Source organism: Plectrocnemia conspersa, unplaced genomic scaffold, assembly GCF_051122295.1.
Source record: "Plectrocnemia conspersa isolate PC_06_02 unplaced genomic scaffold, ASM5112229v1 ptg000010l, whole genome shotgun sequence".
Classification (NCBI taxonomy): domain Eukaryota; kingdom Metazoa; phylum Arthropoda; class Insecta; order Trichoptera; family Polycentropodidae; genus Plectrocnemia; species Plectrocnemia conspersa.
The window spans coordinates 26,384,704-26,402,395 of NW_028277174.1; the positions used below are offsets into that span (position 1 = coordinate 26,384,704).

At 33.2% G+C, this 17,692-nt stretch overlaps 2 protein-coding genes across 51 annotated transcripts in view; both read right to left on the minus strand.

Moving 5' to 3' along the window:
- Positions 1–17,692, minus strand: part of Liprin-alpha (PTPRF interacting protein alpha) — a 244,081-nt gene that overhangs the window by 112,625 nt on the left and 113,764 nt on the right. The window lies entirely within an intron of this gene.
- Positions 1,574–9,204, minus strand: LOC148231200 (uncharacterized). Its single transcript, XM_088194750.1, has 2 exons — positions 5,882–9,204; positions 1,574–3,913 (listed from the first exon to the last, which is right to left on the minus strand). Exon 1 carries the CDS (start codon positions 9,042–9,044, stop codon positions 8,325–8,327), a length of 720 nt encoding a protein of 239 aa, XP_088050876.1. The 5' UTR covers positions 9,045–9,204; the 3' UTR covers positions 1,574–3,913; positions 5,882–8,324.

Below are 17,692 nucleotides of genomic sequence, written 5' to 3' on the forward strand. Positions count from 1 at the left end.
ATACAGATGAAGAAGGGCGAACGTGTATCAAGATTATTTATTCTGTGGAATACGTACGAATAATTAAGTTAACCGAAGTGTTACACAGCGAACCCGCATAACACATATGATGCCGCTGTTATACGTATTCACGTCGCAATCAAAGATCGGTGTTTATATCTCAAAAATGGAAAAATACGGCAAAAGCGACAACAAACAGCCGTCAAAATCATATCGAAAAGTAAAACTTTTCACTTTAAGACTAATGAGGTGAAGCGAAAGTTTTCGTAGGTCGAAATATTAACTAAAACGTTCCGCGAGCAGGTGCTTTCGCAAAAAAGTTTCATTACGAAGTGAAAAGATAAACTTTATTGATTCAGAAACTAATTGAAACAAAAGTTTTAAAGTGAGAAAGATCACAACACGTATTATTGGTGAAAATGATTAAGAACTACTTTTTATGTATTTTATTACAATACGTCGAGCGCAACTTTAAAATTTATTACCTTCGAGTGGCGTTTTCTTGTTCTCAATTATCTTCGTATAGCAAGGGAGCTCTTCAGATGATATTAAAAATAATTAAACTCACTTCGGGTTAAAAACCCGGCGGGCTTACAACCAAAATATTTTTATTAAATTCTCTACGGAGACACGGACAAGAACGAATTATATTTTTTACTTATACAATAGCGCCACCTTATATTTTTAATAATTAATTAATATTCACGTTTAATTTAACTTATTATGGCACCAAAGACCAGAGCGCGCTTTTCCATTACGTGCGAATATAAATGTTCATTAAAAATGTTTTTTTCAGAGGCGTTAAATTTACACACACACATATATATATAAAAACGGATGTCCGAATGCTATATATATATTACGCTCGCATTATCAATACGACCGTTGCCATAAAACTTTATATAGATTCTCATCTTCCATAAAAAAGGGTTAATCAGGGAGAACCATAAAAAACACCCTCACGTGTGCGTATTACACGAGACACGTAAACCGCGACATAAACTCAAATTAAAACACTTTCAGTTATGCAAATCGTTATCAATTAACGGCTAATGTTAACATAGAGAAGAATACTCTTAAGCTTGCGAACGCAACGCCGTATAACGCCAATGTGACATTCCGTGTGAAATATGTTCAATTAATAAGGGACCTAAGATCCCGGGACACGTCCCGAGACGGAGATGACCTCTAAAACGTGAATCGTATTCCAAGTAAAGTCTTATACTGTATTAATATTACCTTCGGAGCGGGCGTACTAATGAAAACCGTTAATTAAATTTCAGCTGAGTTTAGTTACGTTTTTAAAAATATTTATATATTTTTTTGCTTTGCTCGGAACGAAGTCATTTAATTTACAAGGAACAAGCGATCACCACACGGAAAACTTACTTTCCTGGGAAGTCGTAAAATTTAAAAATTCCGAACAACCAGGTGCGTAAGTGCGGACCTGGCGAGAAACATGTCCGCCCGAACATCAAAAAGGTCCCATTGTAAAAAAATAATATATTTTCTAAAAAAAACACACATTCGTTGTGTATTTGTTCGGGCGAGACTCTTGCGAGTTCTTGCAAATTTTTTCGAAGGAAAAATATCAAGGGACATTCGTCGAGATAACGATAAGATTAGGAAAACGAGCGAGACAAATTGGAGGATCTTTAGATCGATTTATTATTCGAGAAAGGGCGAGAAAACGAATGAAAAAGTCAACAATCGTATCCCAAAGCGAGGCGTCGATTGATAAGAGCTTTTACATGATTCGTTATCCTTTATACATGACATTATTTAATGTAACCTTTGAGCAAAACTCGTTTTAGAAATGAGATAAGAATAATAATATTAACAGTATTTCAAGCTGACATATAACAACTTTCATTCTATATAAAAAACACTAAAAGGACTGCAAGTTATTCGAAAACCTTTTTCAGATGGCATCCAAAATTCCTTCGTCATTTTCGCTTAAATGCTTTTTGCAAGCTCACGAAATCGAACTTTAATATTACTTTTATAAATTATTTGTATCCATAGAATTGATACATTAGGTATCTACAATATATCAAACTTTTTCATACAAGACCGGTAACTTTTTTATTGTTCGTATCATATGTAAACTTTTTTCTTATTTATTCAGTATCTAGTTTCAAAATTGAATTTTTATGAATTTCTGGGATCGCAGCTTTGTGAGCCTTTTTATATTATAATTCGTGCCTTTATAAAAAAGTCCTGATTTTAACGTTGAAAAATATGACGCTCACATTTTTTTATTTAACGCCTACGTTAGCACATTTTACAAATATCGTTTTTTTTTTTTAGTGAAATATAAAAATACTCGAGGCAGCAATAGCACAGTAAATGCGCCTTATTTACGATTGTTTTTAAAATGCCATTTTTAATAAACGGAATTATGGTGCGTTGCGTGCCCACAATCGTGGCGTTGCGATTAGTTGTACAAGACCCGTGCAAAAGTCATAAAAACAATTGATTTATATCTCTTTCATTTACAAAGATACGGAGCGGCCTTTCCAAAGAAAAGGAAGTACAATAGAACACCTATGCATTTTTTTCCGAAGGAGATTAACATTAAAACGGAATCTATCGCGCCGACACAAATAATGTAAGAATGTGCACTCTTTAAAAATAACCGTATCCCAAAATACCGAGCGGGCAGGTAGCAAAACAACAAGTTTCGCTATTACCGAAATTATTATGAGTAAATGTATGTAATATACATTGTCTTTATACACATTTGGAGTGATGTATGAATTCAATACGATTCAATTATACCTGCATCCAAATTGTTTCATTTAAATTATAGCTAGCTGATTAAAAATAACACAAGCAAACAATATATCAAGCACACGCGTCTTTTATGTATAACAACAAATATGTAGACGGGTTCGTCTGAAAATTAACGGAGGCATAAAACGCTTCAACCAAAGGTCAGATTCACGGCGACATTTACATTAAATACGCGGTAAATTCGCTCGTAATTATTCATCCAGTCTGCCGGCCTCGCTCTGTGCCTTGTTTAATACGCTCAAATAAAACGAGATTACAAACATTGTTTAACTTTTTAGTTCTGAATTCGTTGAATATCGCTAGTCGCACTTACGTTGGCCGTTAACGTTAATACACGTATGAAACGAGTCAAGATAAGGCGTTAAAGGGCGTTCAATGCGAAAACGAGTGCAGGAATGGTTCAAACCTGAAAATGTTGCGGATATTATCGCGGTTGTTATGCGAGAACGGATGCTTTCCAGGTGTGAAATTAGTTTCATGTTTAAATGACTGTATCTTGTATACTTGTATGTATATTGAAACATTTTTTATCTAAAGAGCTAGGTGTTATGTTTATGAAATACTGTACAATATTAGATTACCGCATAATGCTCTGGCACGCAGCCTAACTACCTTAGAGAAGTTAGCAGTGGACGGTTACGATCAACATTAGTTGACCAAAATAAGCTTCGGTACAATATTTCTTGTCGAAAGCACTTACCAAATCTCAAGAGAGTGCTCACTGTATGCTTCATTAAACAACGTCCTTAGATATGCGAAGCGTATCTAAAAAAATATTCGTGACTTTTTCAGCAATGCTAATCGAATCGTAATTGGAATTCAGAGAGTATAAGATTAAGCTCTAGTTTCGTTTTTATAGATACAGATGGGAATAATCATTAGCATTGATTACAACTCAAATATGTTTTTATTCAAAAGCAATAATTTATAATACGTCCAGAAAAAACCTGTATGTTTTAAAATTAATTAAGCTGAGCAAATCATAGTTTATAGTACTCCCGTATATATCATCAATTTCCATAAGATTTTTCTTACATTTTGAAAAATGTATAATTTTTTGTAAATTAACAATAAATTTAGTATTGTGTTTGTTAATAGTAGACGTATCAATAACGCTCTATATCAGTGTTTCCCAGCCTTCTTTATGCCATGCCCCACCGTAGTCTTTTCAAAAGTCATATGCCCCACCGGCATCTTTTTTAATAAAACAGTAGGTAAATTTTCAAAACGTATATTATAATTGAAATAATTACAAAATACAAATTAAAGATGTAAGTAAAATAAAATAAAATGGTTATGCCTAATCCATTATTAAATTATTAAATTCACTTACGCTTGCTACAAAGAAATTTTATGTCTGGATCTAACTTGGTTAATTTCAGTCTTAAGTCCTCTCTATTTGTAATATTCAATCGATTTTTTTTTAATAAGTTAATCGCTTATGGCGCTAAAACCACATTCCACTAAATAAGATGATGGAAAGGGTAATAATAAATTTCTTGCAAAGTAATATTAGGATATTTTGTGTTAGTTTCTTCTCACATCCATGCCATTATTCCGTTTATATTGAATACATTTGTAATCGAATCATCATTTTGCATTTCCGAAAGTTCTTCATACAAATTTTCATTTGAAATATCTACCAGCATTGGTTGTGTCAACCAAGCTGGAAAATGTATCTCTTTTAAATCAGCAAATCGTTATTTAAAATCAGTTGATAAAGTTTGCAGATGGTCCAAAATAACACGTTTAGCATTATCAGTCACTTCACATTTTTGTAACCAGTAAAATTTTTCAAAATTGTTGTTAAAAATATTTTTTTTAGATAATTTGATAAAAGTGGTAAATGCAAATATCTTTGCTTTTGCATCGACAAGTGTTTTTTCCGATCCTTGAAGTTGGCTATTTAAAATATTTAATTTTTCAAATATATCAGTTAAATAGCTTACAAATGCTTTACCGTCGACCGTCATCAAAAACTTCATATCAGATCGGTTGCTTAAAAAATCACAAAGGGTATCGAATAATTCCATAAATCTTTTTAAGGAATTTCCTTTTGAGAGCCATCTTACTTCAGTGTGAAGTAACAGTCTTACGTGTTCCGCATTTTGTTCTTCACAAAATAACTTGAAGAGACGCTCAGATTTAGCACTAGTTTTAATCATATTGATACACTTTATAACGGAATTTAGTACCTCATTTAGAACAGGTGAAATGTATTTAGCCACCGAGTTTTCCCTGTGAATAACACAATGCACCACAGTCATATCTGAATTTAGCTTATTATATATATCTTTGGAGGAAGTGGTGCTTTCTAATGATTTGCAGAATAACATTTCTTCTGCAAATTTTTTTTATCAATATATCTTACGTAAGCTAGCAACACGGCTTCACTGTCTCTCAAAGTTGATTCATCCATTTGTAGTGAAAATTTTATTGTTTTCAGCTTTTCAACAAGTTGGATTTCAACGTTTTCACTCAATTCGTCTATTTTTCTGCAAACCGTAGTGTTGCTGAGGGGCATAGCCTTCACGAGTTTGTCATCTTGTTGTAGAACTGTTTTAAGAAATGCTGATATTGATGGCTTGATTAGATCCTCTTCTATAGTATATTTTTTTCCACATTTAGCGATGAGCAATGAAATTTGGTAACTAGCCTCAAGACTACGATCAATACTTGCAGTTTGTGCACAATGTAGATTTGTTAATGTTGTTCGTTTTCCAAATTTTTCTTTAAGATTTTGAAAGAAAATAATATCTGAATTAATATGAGTACTATGTTTCGCCTTCAAATGTGCTTCAAGACGACCTCGTTTCATTGTTTCATTGGTAAAGGATTTCTCACACATAAGACAAAAAGGTAGACATTCGTCATGCCCAGCAGGTATAAATCCAAATTTTAAGAAATCCTACGCACGTGGGTATATTTAGTCGTGAACGAGCAAATTATATTTATATGTGGAATATTTGATAATTTCCGACGTGTCCCATCTCTGAAGCGTGGTGTCCCATCTCTGAAGCGTGGTGCCCCACCTCTGAGGCGTGGTGCCCCACCGGTGGGGCGTACGCCCCACCGTGGGAAACACTGCTCTATATAATATAATTTTTGTTTCAAAATTTCTAACCCTAAATCAACAATGGCAGTGGATAATCACAGTTAAGCAATATTATGTTTTACGAGTTTCATCTCGGTTATAATGCGACAATAGCAGTTAAAAACCACTAATGCAATGGGCAGGGATGCTATTGAATATATAAAGTGTCAAAAATCAATCTAAAAATTTCGTTCCGGAAAATTTGATTAGTCCTTAGAGCTTGTTAGTGAGGATATTAGGTCTGCTATAAAAACAGGTCCAAAATTAACGATACAGTACCTAGCACAAAAAATCAACGTATCGCCTACATCAGTTCACTGATATTTAAAAAATAGGAATAAGTCTCAATATGCCAATAATTAATGATTCTAGAACAGGAAGATATATTTTTGAGTCGAAACGTTAAGATACGAAGTGGATTCTTTACTTTAACACGAAAAGGCAGTGCTTGGATGCCAATTAGGGTTCTTAATTATTCGCAGTTTTCAACTATAAGAATAGCAAATAAAAAATTGATGAAGTATTCGAATATATTTGTAATTTTCCGATATTAATTATTTTAACCAAAAGTGCAAAAAATCCATTTATTGCCTGTAAAATATAATTTAATTAAAAAATAATTATTGGTTAATCAGTAATTAATTACTTTCAGAATAGTTGAGCTTTTTGAATTTTATAAAAAATAGTGAGGGCGTCAAAAAGAAAATGTCTAATTTATCATTTTACATACTTTTTAATCACGGACGGCAATTTAGCTTTTTCAAATCACCAGAATTAAGATCAGCTGCGATTAAATAAATTTAGAAAAAAATATGGGACATTTTAAATACATAAATGTATTGTATATACAATAGTTAATAATGTTTGGAGCGAATTTGATATACATAAAGATCGAATCCATATCGGCGTTTGTTTTGTGCGGATTTGCATATAAATTAAATAACCAGAAATAAATTAACCGCGATCGAATTATTGAACTGATTGAAATAACATATTTGCCTCTTTAAACAACAGATAAAAAACGTAACACAAACTTCACAAAAATTTGAGACGCATGCCTATTTTTAAGATAAAGGGTGGATTTTTTGTTTTTATTTTTATGTACGAGCTGCGAATTTCGGTCATAGTAGAGACGGCCAATAAACATTTTTCGAAGGCGTAAAAGCATTTTTTGTTAAGAAGAAGTCTTATTGTCTCGCATTTTGAAACAAAATAAGTGCACAAAAAGGACCGTGGATTTTGGAGCGGCATTAATCATATTGAGAGAAAAAACGACTACCTGTATTGCTTATGGATTTTTAAAGATAGCTTAAACGAATAATTTATCAATTATTTGAATATTCATATAGTTGAAAATCGAGTAAATAATTCGATTAAAAACGCTAGTTGTTAGTGAGGATATCAGGACTGCCATCAAAAAAAGTTCGAAATTAACGATACAGTAGCTAGAACAAAAGTGTAATACATTTTTATCAGTAGATACATATTTCTATTAGCGAAAATATATTTTGACTAATAGGCGCTAATGATATTATATGCTGCTCTAAAATGTCTAAAAAATTATACTCAATTTGGCAGTTGCGAAACGTTCATTTGTTGTTCAAACCCAAACCTAACCTAATAAAAGTTCTAAACATAATTATAGTTATAGAACTTTCATTAGTTTTTTCATTTCAAGTCCAAAATACAAAAAAGTCACTCATCTCTTAGAGGAAAATAAGCGGAAGAAGTAGAAACAGACGTTGCATCTCGCATATTGCTCCAAAGTTTGTCTCGATATGAAATTGAAATTTATCCTTATCGATATTTACTACGGACTTTTAATGTGAGAATATTGGTCAAAGTATATTCAAACCTAATTTTGGTCAATAGGAGGGCGCAAAAATAATTATCCCTTCTTAGAAGTGAAAAATTCGCGTCAAAAGCAATAAAATTGTGTAGGCGCCGTCGCAATGGGAACGCTCGGTAACACGATTTTATTGCTTTTGGCGTGGATTTTCGACTTCTGAGAAGGGATAATTTTGATCAGATATAAGAAAAATGATAAACATGTGGATAATAATCGTAGAAAAAGATAAAGAATATAAAATTTAATAACAGTATTACTTTCATTTTTTCATTTATTTAAACCGCACCTTAAAAAACGCAGACTAATGGAACCGATATAACATAATAGTAAAATAGACGTCATGCAATCGTTCTATATCCGCTGTGATGACACAAAACGAGCATCACATCCAATTATGTAACTTTTTCCAATTAGACACAGCCACACTGGCTGCATATTCATTCTGCGCTCGCAAACAACAGAGCCATTTCGGAACTAATAATGGAATGTGTGGCAGTTTGCTGAATTAACATTAAGTCTGTCCGAATACGTAATGCGATGATAGTTTTGATGAATTAGTCGCAGTGCAGGTGGTGCAGCATTAGTTTATAACGTTTTAGTAGTGGTTAGATAACGATTGTTTACCTGAACGAACTGCTTGATGCACTCGTTTCCGTGCTCTCGCAGGAACACTTGCAGAGTTTCCATACCCTGTGCGGACAGGAGACGATATCCATTGTTATTGTTGTTGTTCGGTGCTACATTGAACATGTTGTTGGACATGAGGACACTCGCTGGATTGTTGTTATTAGAGTTGTTGTTTGAGTTGCTCTCGTTGATATCGTTTACAACAGATCCGTTCGGCATCGGCTGAGGCGCATTGTTATTTGATTGTTCTTGTTGCAGTTGAAGTTGAGGTTGTTGCTGATGTTGTTGATGATGTTGTAGTTGTTGCTGATGTTGTTGTTGATGTTGTTGCTGATGTTGTTGTTGATGTTGTTGTTGTTGAAGTTGTTGTTGTTGATGTTGTTGCTGATGTTGTTGATGTTGTTGCTGATGTTGCTGATGTTGTTGCTGATGTTGTTGCTGAAGCTGTTGCTGATGTTGTTGCGGTTGCTGTCCAATAGTTATAGGTCCGTTGGTGATGGTCATGTTGGTGTTGTGGTTCGACGGCGGCGGCGGAGGCGGCGGTAACGGACGGTTGTAAGCGTAAGGCGGAGGCCCATTGAAGGCGGGTGGCGGAGGGCGAGGGGTCACCTGGGGCGGAGGCGCCCCCTCGCCGTTGTTGTTGTCCACCGACGGCATCTTCCTCACTCGGAAGAACATAATTATCGACGGCTGGCGCTCGACTTCTTCGGCTTCATTTTACGCGATCGAATTTCGGCGCGAGTAACTCGTGTCGTTTTACCCGCGCCGAACGGCATCTGTTGTTGTTCCTCACCAATTTCCGTCTAATTAAACTTAATTATAAATCAACATCGGATAGCGCCTCTCTAGATAATGGTAGTTTGCGATCTGAGGAATTCAAGGAGAATTCGATTTGTCATCAAAGCAACCGTATGAATCTGTGTGTATAATAAATATGTAGTTGGAATCAGTAATCAGTTAGAATTGTGTATCTTGATGTATAGGGTTACCAAATTGTGAAATTAAAAGTGCGGACATTCATTCAAAGTCTCAAGTCAAATGTTGACATCTTAACAGCATTGAAATGAAAAATGCTACCCTACAAAACAGAATTTTGAGCTATGGCGAAATAGGAATGTAGCCATATTTCGTGACATTAGTAAGAAAAGTGTTGTGGCATATACTATTAATTCAAAAAACAGTATTTTCAATACTTTTTTGTTCACCTGAAATGCCATAATATGAGTCGTTTTTTTATTTTGAAAGTGGTATATTATGTCTATTTATGGAGAAAAAAATTAATCAGATAATAATATCTTATTTTTATATTTATAATCACACGTTGCACAATATCCTCATAAATTAATCAAAATAACTTGAACTGTAAAATATTTTTGTTGAAAAGAAAATAAGTCCATAAAATAATCATAATTGATGATGCTTTACATACCTCATATTCACCATAAGTGTAAAGAAAAAATAATATGAATATGTTATTAATAATTATCTTAATTTATTTCTTAATAAACTCGACTATTCGTTTTCGTATAAGTCATCACTTTAATTAGTATTTTTTAATATTAAAAATACATTTAAAAAACAATTTTAATTAAAATATGAATTTAAAATTACCATTGTTTATATTTCTCATAATTTGTTATTATTGAAAGTGGTATAAGTCCATTTGCAGCTTAAAAAGGCGTTTATTTTCTTCAACATTTTTTTAAAATTATTATTGGATAATAAATTAATAAATATAATAAATTTATAATTTTAAAAACATTACCTGAATAGATTAACGATTGCCAAAATTTTTAGGTTGATTCAAACGCAAACCCAAAATGTATGAATAAATGGACTTAAACCACTTTCAAAAACAACTGATCATATCAATATATGTTACAGTGAATGTGTATTAATAGCGAAAATATATTTCCACTGGCATTTCAGTTAAATCACATTGGAATACATTTTCACTGATAGTTGCTAGTGAAATTATATACTGCTCTAAGCTGCCATTTGATTTTCGATAAAAACTGTTTTTCATATTTTTCCGAACCAATACTTGGATAATTCACTTTTACCGATGTGCTTTAAAATGAAAATTATAAAACTAACTATTGATCACAAAAATAGTTATATGGCGACAGATCACCTGTTAAGGCCAAAATGTTCAAACCTAAACTAAACTAAGCGAATATAGGTTATGTTGGGTTTCATTAATTTAGGTTTAAACAGCAAATGTAAAAATAAACTATCAAATTGAGTTTCAACGACAGTAGGGCGAGACATCACCAGTAGTGGTCCCTTCTGAAAAATTTGCTAATTTTTCAATCGTAACTCCCGGGATTCAAGTTTCAAAAACCGGGACGAAAAAATATCAGTGATGTCTAAACAACGATTATTTATATATTCATGATATTATTCAATTATAAATCTCAAGTTCTTTCTCATAACAACATGGTTAAGTTTCAAATAATGTAGACAAGCTACATTATTTGTAGAAAATATAGATATTGAAAACATTTTTTTAATCTAAAAAATAAATACCAACTCCAATGTAAAAATAATTAACTTATATATATATATCAAAGATTTATGTGTTTATGTTACGAAGTGGATCTCATATATGTTACTAGGCGTGTCACATTTTTAAATAAAATAATAAAAATTATGAAATTAAATAACTACTATGCGAATCAAACACAATCCGACAAAATTTTTGAGTATGCATCAGTATAAAAGATGAAGCCAGGTTAAATGTTTAAATAATGTGTTTTTTATTGATAATTGATTTGTTTTTGTATATTGTATTTCGTTTTGTTTTATTTTTTTCAATTCATAAATTGTTTGATACATTTTTCACTGGCCTAGTTATATTTATACTAGAGAAAATATAATTTCACTAAAAAAATACATTCACTGTAACATATATGTATATATTGTAACCATTTTAAATTTCGGCACGTATCAAAAAATAAACAGATAGTATTAGAATTATACCTCAAATTTGATTATACTGGACAATGTATTGTTTGTGGCAAGTAAATAATAAATGCGATATGTTGAGGAGGATTAGCGCTAAAGGATATTCCTAAAACGAGCGCCAAATAAATATGTATAAAGAGAAAACTGCTATACATACACATAACAATTAAGATTGTTATGAATAATAATAAAAATCTAGAAATTTATCAAAAATTATAAGACGAAAAATGATTAATTTTGAGCAAAATGAAACCCGTGGTTTTAATTAAAAAGCGGTGAATAAATGATTAAAATTATTCCTCATACAAGCTTAGAAGTAGAATGAGTATTTTCTCAAAGGGGGAAAAATGTACAAAAATAAACATTAAACGACGAAAATAATATTTTTAGCAAATATTTTTTATGCAGTTTTTGAGGATTTTTAACATTTTAAAACAAAAAATTTAATATTAAAAACATAAAAATACCAAGTAATAAATTATTTACTAAGCATCTGGATTTCTTTAGATATGTCTGAATTTTGCCCATTAAATATATTTAATTTGCCCTAATTTATTATGTATTCGTGAACTAGTTATAATAAACTTGGATTCGTATGACTTAACTTACAAACTAATATTTGATTCGTATGACTTTACTTATAAACTCTAATCGAAGACTATCCATTATTATTTGAGAATCTACTTAGAAAATCGTATAGATACAGACGGAATTTATAATTGAGACAGTTGGCCATAGATGCCTCTATGATTTATGATGATGAGTATATATAGTAAAAATTTATACGGAAAAAACGATATATTGAAAAACCGCAGAGCACGCAATCTTACAATAAACTTATGTTTTTCCATCACGTATGATTTGAACATGTCGCGTAATAAAAACACCTAATATACTTTCCTATTGGATGATTTAGACGGAAATCCAAATCTGTAGTTAATATTGCTCACTCTCTATCCGTCTATCGGATAACGTTTGAAAAAAAATACTTCAAGAAAAAAAGTAGATTAATAATTCTTTCATGCTTTCAAAACGAGGAATTTTTAGATATAATAAGAATAAAATAATACACAAATCAAGATCAATAGTACGGTTATTATGATTAGCGATTGTGTTACTCTAATTCCAACTACTTATTTGAAATGTACACCATTACGTAACATTGATAATGCAGAAAAATAATTAGTTGTCACACTAAACACTCAATAAAAGTACAATTTAATTTAACAACACACTTGAACTAAAAAACGAGCACAACTCCATGGGAACTTTTCGCTGGCGAGTTAGTGAAAAGTTTTCGCGCCAAATCGAACCGGAGCGCGGCGGGGGTGTACCGTCGCGAAGAAGGCGGCGAAGCGACTGCCGAAACGTCGGTTCGGAACAGCCCCTAGCGCGCATGTCATCGCCGACATGGACCAATCCCGCGAGAAGAACTTTTCCGAACCCTCCGCGTGCGCTCAGAGGAGGCTGTGTGGTAATGGATTGGGTCACACACTCGGCCCTATATCAAATCGACACCGACTGGCGAAACAAAAGGGGGTAATAACAAGAAAGCCGAGTATCGAACGCGAGCGAAAGAGTGAAGAGCAACGCCTTTTATTTATGGCGGCTAGCGTATCAAAGGTACGACCGCACAGTAGGATAGAATGGGACTGCAAGTGGAAAAAATAATTAACACATATAGCTGGACATTGATCAATTACTTTAATACATATATGTGATCAAATTATGACAATGGAAATAACGAAAATAATTTTTGATACATGTACGAAACAAATAAAAAAAAAATATGTAAATAGGCAACATATATAGTGAAGAGCAACCGACAAATACGGAGCATTTGTCAGTAGCGTAGCAAGGGGAGCGGAGGAAGGCGGACCACCCCAGGCGGCACTTACTTGGGGCGGCATTTTCGCAACGGAAGGACCGTTCGTGTTACTAGTACGAAATTCGCAGATCTCATCAATAAGTATCTACGATTACAATCTAATAAAAAAAACGTTGAAAGTTCTTCGGTTGCCTTGATCCCATGACCAGATTAACCTATAGGTTAGCTCCAATCGAGATGTACCCAAAAGTAACGAGACTCGGGACATTAGGCGAACGAGTTCTGGGTGGTGAGGTGTTTCAGAGGGAACCAGTATGAGTTAGTATGCGACGTTTAGTTGCCGTGAAAGCACCCACTGTGCATAGCATTTTTTTACCAAAGCATATTTTTTCCACATGGCGAACACGTGAAATAGCTATTTATTTTATTTGCGAACGACATATTATGTATGGAAATAGTGGCAGCCCTAGTGCCGCTCAAGAAAACAAAAATTGTTTTCGTTGTTTTAAAACTCGCTATTTAAATTATCATAATTTTTAATACTGTTTCATAGAATACTGTATAAGCCCAACACGGCTTGTAATATTTTTTCTTAGCGTGAATAATAGTTTCTTGCGAGAGAAAAAGTCTCGCGCGGCACTAGAATAAATAATAAATTAAAGATTTTCATTTGATTTACTCTCGTATTTAAAATGCTTTGAATACCATTGATTTTTTTCACTTAGAATTCAATTCTCTCACACTGTACGCCGTGCAGCCGTAGACGATAAACATGTCTGTGAGTATTGAGTTGTGCGAGAAAAAGCTGAGATCGAACAATTGTTTTTACTATCCGGAGGTATGTATATTGTACGACCAAAATAAAATATTCTTTAATTTTTTCCATATCAAGAACGACTCCCCATTTTAAAGGTTGATCGCTCATTAAACGTCTGATAAAATTTATCAAAGCAACTTTTGAGTTTTACTTTATTTTCAAGTTCGAAATTAGGACAAGCCTCAAAGGAATTAATACTACAGACGAACGAACAAAATTTGCTAGCAGCTGAACAGTAAAACAATTTATTAAAAGTGAAAAGTGTGCTTTTGAGCATTTTAAAATATTTTCACGATAGGTACATTAAATCTATGGGAATATGAATTGTAAAGTATTATATTAACTGTGAATATACGAAAAATCGTACAATATTTTTTAGACATGATTAATGGGAATTAATGTTTTATCGATATATGTACATGTATAATAAATAATGATACTTTAAGCGTAGATACGCTATATCGATGAGTTTAAAAAATCATATAAGCCGTCAAAGGGTCGTCATGATGAGATAAAAAAATGTTACCGCACAAGCGTCGATACAGTGTGAATGAAAAGTGATTCGAAAAGGCAATAAATCATTTCGGTGTACGCGAATGGCACTTGCTTGAATGTGATTTTTAAACTCCTGGGGGATGATTGATGTTGCTATATACACGTAAGACAAGAAGTAATGTAAATACGCCACGTTTGAGAAGTATAACAACAATGGAAAATAATCTATTTATGCACATTTTACGCCGAATCTATGAAATTGCTTATTCAATGAAATCGGCAAAAATTAGCCTAATTCATGAAAAGTGCAAGCCCGTTGCCTTGTAAATTAGGCAAATTATCTGCAGAATGCGTGTTTTTTGGAACTAAGCCAAATGTGATTTTTGACAGTTGCGAAAACGTCACGTTTATTGAAGGGTCGTGTATTGCCGATGAGATAGTGACACATGTACTTTATATGGTCGTGTAACTGATGCCGGGAGATTAGCAGAAATATTGTTATTAATTGTAATAAAATAATTAATAACTATAACAAGTTTTTTATATATCTGTTAGATAGATTAGGTGCGTCAGAACAGTGAACACCCCATGAATAACGCTTTGCGTTATGAATGATTTATTTGTATATAATCAAATAACATTTGGTCTAATAGCTCAATGCACAAAATAAGCAATGCAATTCCTGCCCAATTCACGCATTCGGCAGTTAATTTGCATTATTCATGAAATGGGCATTTTTGCCTATTTCACGTAATAAGCAGTTTTACGATATTGAAGTAATTATTATCAATAACATACGTATTGAAGTTATAAATTGGTTTCGAACCATAGCATATAACAAAACCAAACTAATCTCAGTTGAAATTGTATCAATCAACAGCATATATTATTTGTTATTTTGGACATATGAATATACCCTCGTGTGAGCAACGCAATATATAGTTTAATTTATCTACCGAGCCAGAGGATTTATTGCCGTTTGAGATTGCGACGTCTCGGGCGAAGGTTCGACAAGCCGCGTCGTCCCCTTTTTCTCCTCTCGCGTCAATCTTGCGTTAATCCGCGAGATTTTACTTTTACGATTTTCTCGTTTTTCGGCGCGAGATTAAGACGGGAAGCATCTGGCGCCATATCGTCCCGCGAAACAGACGATTTTTACGCCCCATTGTGCTCTCGCTTCACGGAAGAAGCAAAGAAGGTCTGTGCCATGTGTAAAAAAGTGAAGAATCTCATTTTTCGTTTAGGGCCGCTGCCGCTCGCTTCTATTGGCGAAATTCCAATTTAAAGGATTAGCGCTCGCCATGCGCTCTGGAATCGGAGTTTTTCCAGCTTTTGAAAGAGGGGCGTTGAATACAATTTTATACGTGCACCAAATTCGTGATATGTATGAATGTTTAACATATATAAATATGTTTGAAAAAGTCCGCAAAACGTCAGTAATTGTTCTTCGGCAATTTACATAGTTTTATATCATATAACAAGATATTGAAAGCTTCCAATGCAAAAGCATTTATATCAAAAACACAAATATATTACATCTGATGTTTGTAAACAAGTTTTATGAATAGAATTTTGTGCAAATTACATTTACGCCCCCGTCATTACAAGTACGATATTAATTCTAGTTTTACATTTAGACAAGCATTGACAATTTAACTAGTATTAGAACAGAGTTTAGGGGGGCATATGCCCACGAGCAAAACGGGATTTGAAATTTTTGAGGCATAATTTAAATTTAATTCGCATATAAAAGCAGTTTTAATTATGACGTATTTGGCCAGTTTGCTACAACATTTTTGTGAGTTAATTATAATCGTTTGACAAACAAATTACTGAATATAAAGGAATCAAATTTGTTGCTGCTTACAAATCATTAATTAATTTGCCAAGTAGGAGTTTTCACATTTAGACTCATTTTCTTATTAGCAACGCGATTGACAAAACGCTCGGCCAAAAATACTTGGGCAAACATGAAATATGTACAAAGATATAAAACAACCCATACAGGGCCGGGAAAATGAGACGCAGACGGCAATATAAAGTGGAAATAAAGCGGAATTGGATCGATGCGGTCAAATGACATTCCTCTTTTTCCGCATACGCACGAATAGAGAGAGAAGACTACCTACTGATAACGCAATTTGTCCAACACCGTCGCCATCATCGTATAAAATAATCGAAAACTTATATACACAAGCCGTACAGTACGCAAAAAATGACATACACATACATTTTACTATTTTATTACACAAGGCATATCACTAGGGTAGTGCTAGTGAAGCAACCGAGAAAGTAAACCTTATCGAGACCGTTATTATTACGAGACGCAGAAACGAAGATTAATAGACGTGCCGTGATATATTATTAACGAATTATTTTGACGTTTGACTCAAGTAGGAATGGCAAAGGGTAGTTAACGTTCGGCAATTTATTTCCGTTCAATCCTTTCCCGTAATGCTCCCGTTGCGAAGAATTCGAAAGCTAATTTAGAAGAAAAGAAAAAAATGGTGGAAGTAAAATGAATAATCCAATTGGACACGCAAAGCCGCTACTGCCGCTACTGCCCTTATGACATGATAAATTTTAGATATGAGTGAATATAATATTATCACGATAACAGATTAGTCGATAAGACCCGTAGCCTTCGAAATGCTAGAGCACGACAAACTTAACAGATGAGTATATCTTTAAGCACAATAACTTTGTACTAACCGCTCAGATTAAATTCTTGAGTAAATCAATAAAATAATACATTATTATTTTTGATAAAAGTTAATATACGAGAAAGGCGTCATTCTTCTCATAGTGATGTTATCAAACACCAGGAAAAATTAACACTGAATTGGAGTTTTTATGATCGACACCATCCGTCAATTTTAATCAATCATACACCATACGCAAGTGAGACAAATATCTCGAAAACCTTATGGTGTTATATACGTACACTTAATTTTAAATAAATTCGATATTGAGTTTCGACGGGTTAAACACTGAATAATGATGATTGATTGCTTTAATAATTGTTATTTGATTTCCTTATTAAAACAAATCACATTTTTGTGTAATCAATCGAGTCGCCCGTATAATTTCGTGCTACATGCGAGCTCGCCCAACATTTATACACATAATAACCGGTCATTTAAAACGTAGTTATTACCCCCCTTACACGGTTGTAAGTTTATTGCGTTTAAGATTTTTTTTTGTTTACAATCTTAAACG

Excerpts from the sequence above, each read along its gene's own strand:
- LOC148231200 (XM_088194750.1), bottom strand. The coding sequence starts at position 9,044 with ATGTTCTTCCGAGTGAGGAAGATGCCGTCGGTGGACAACAACAACGGC.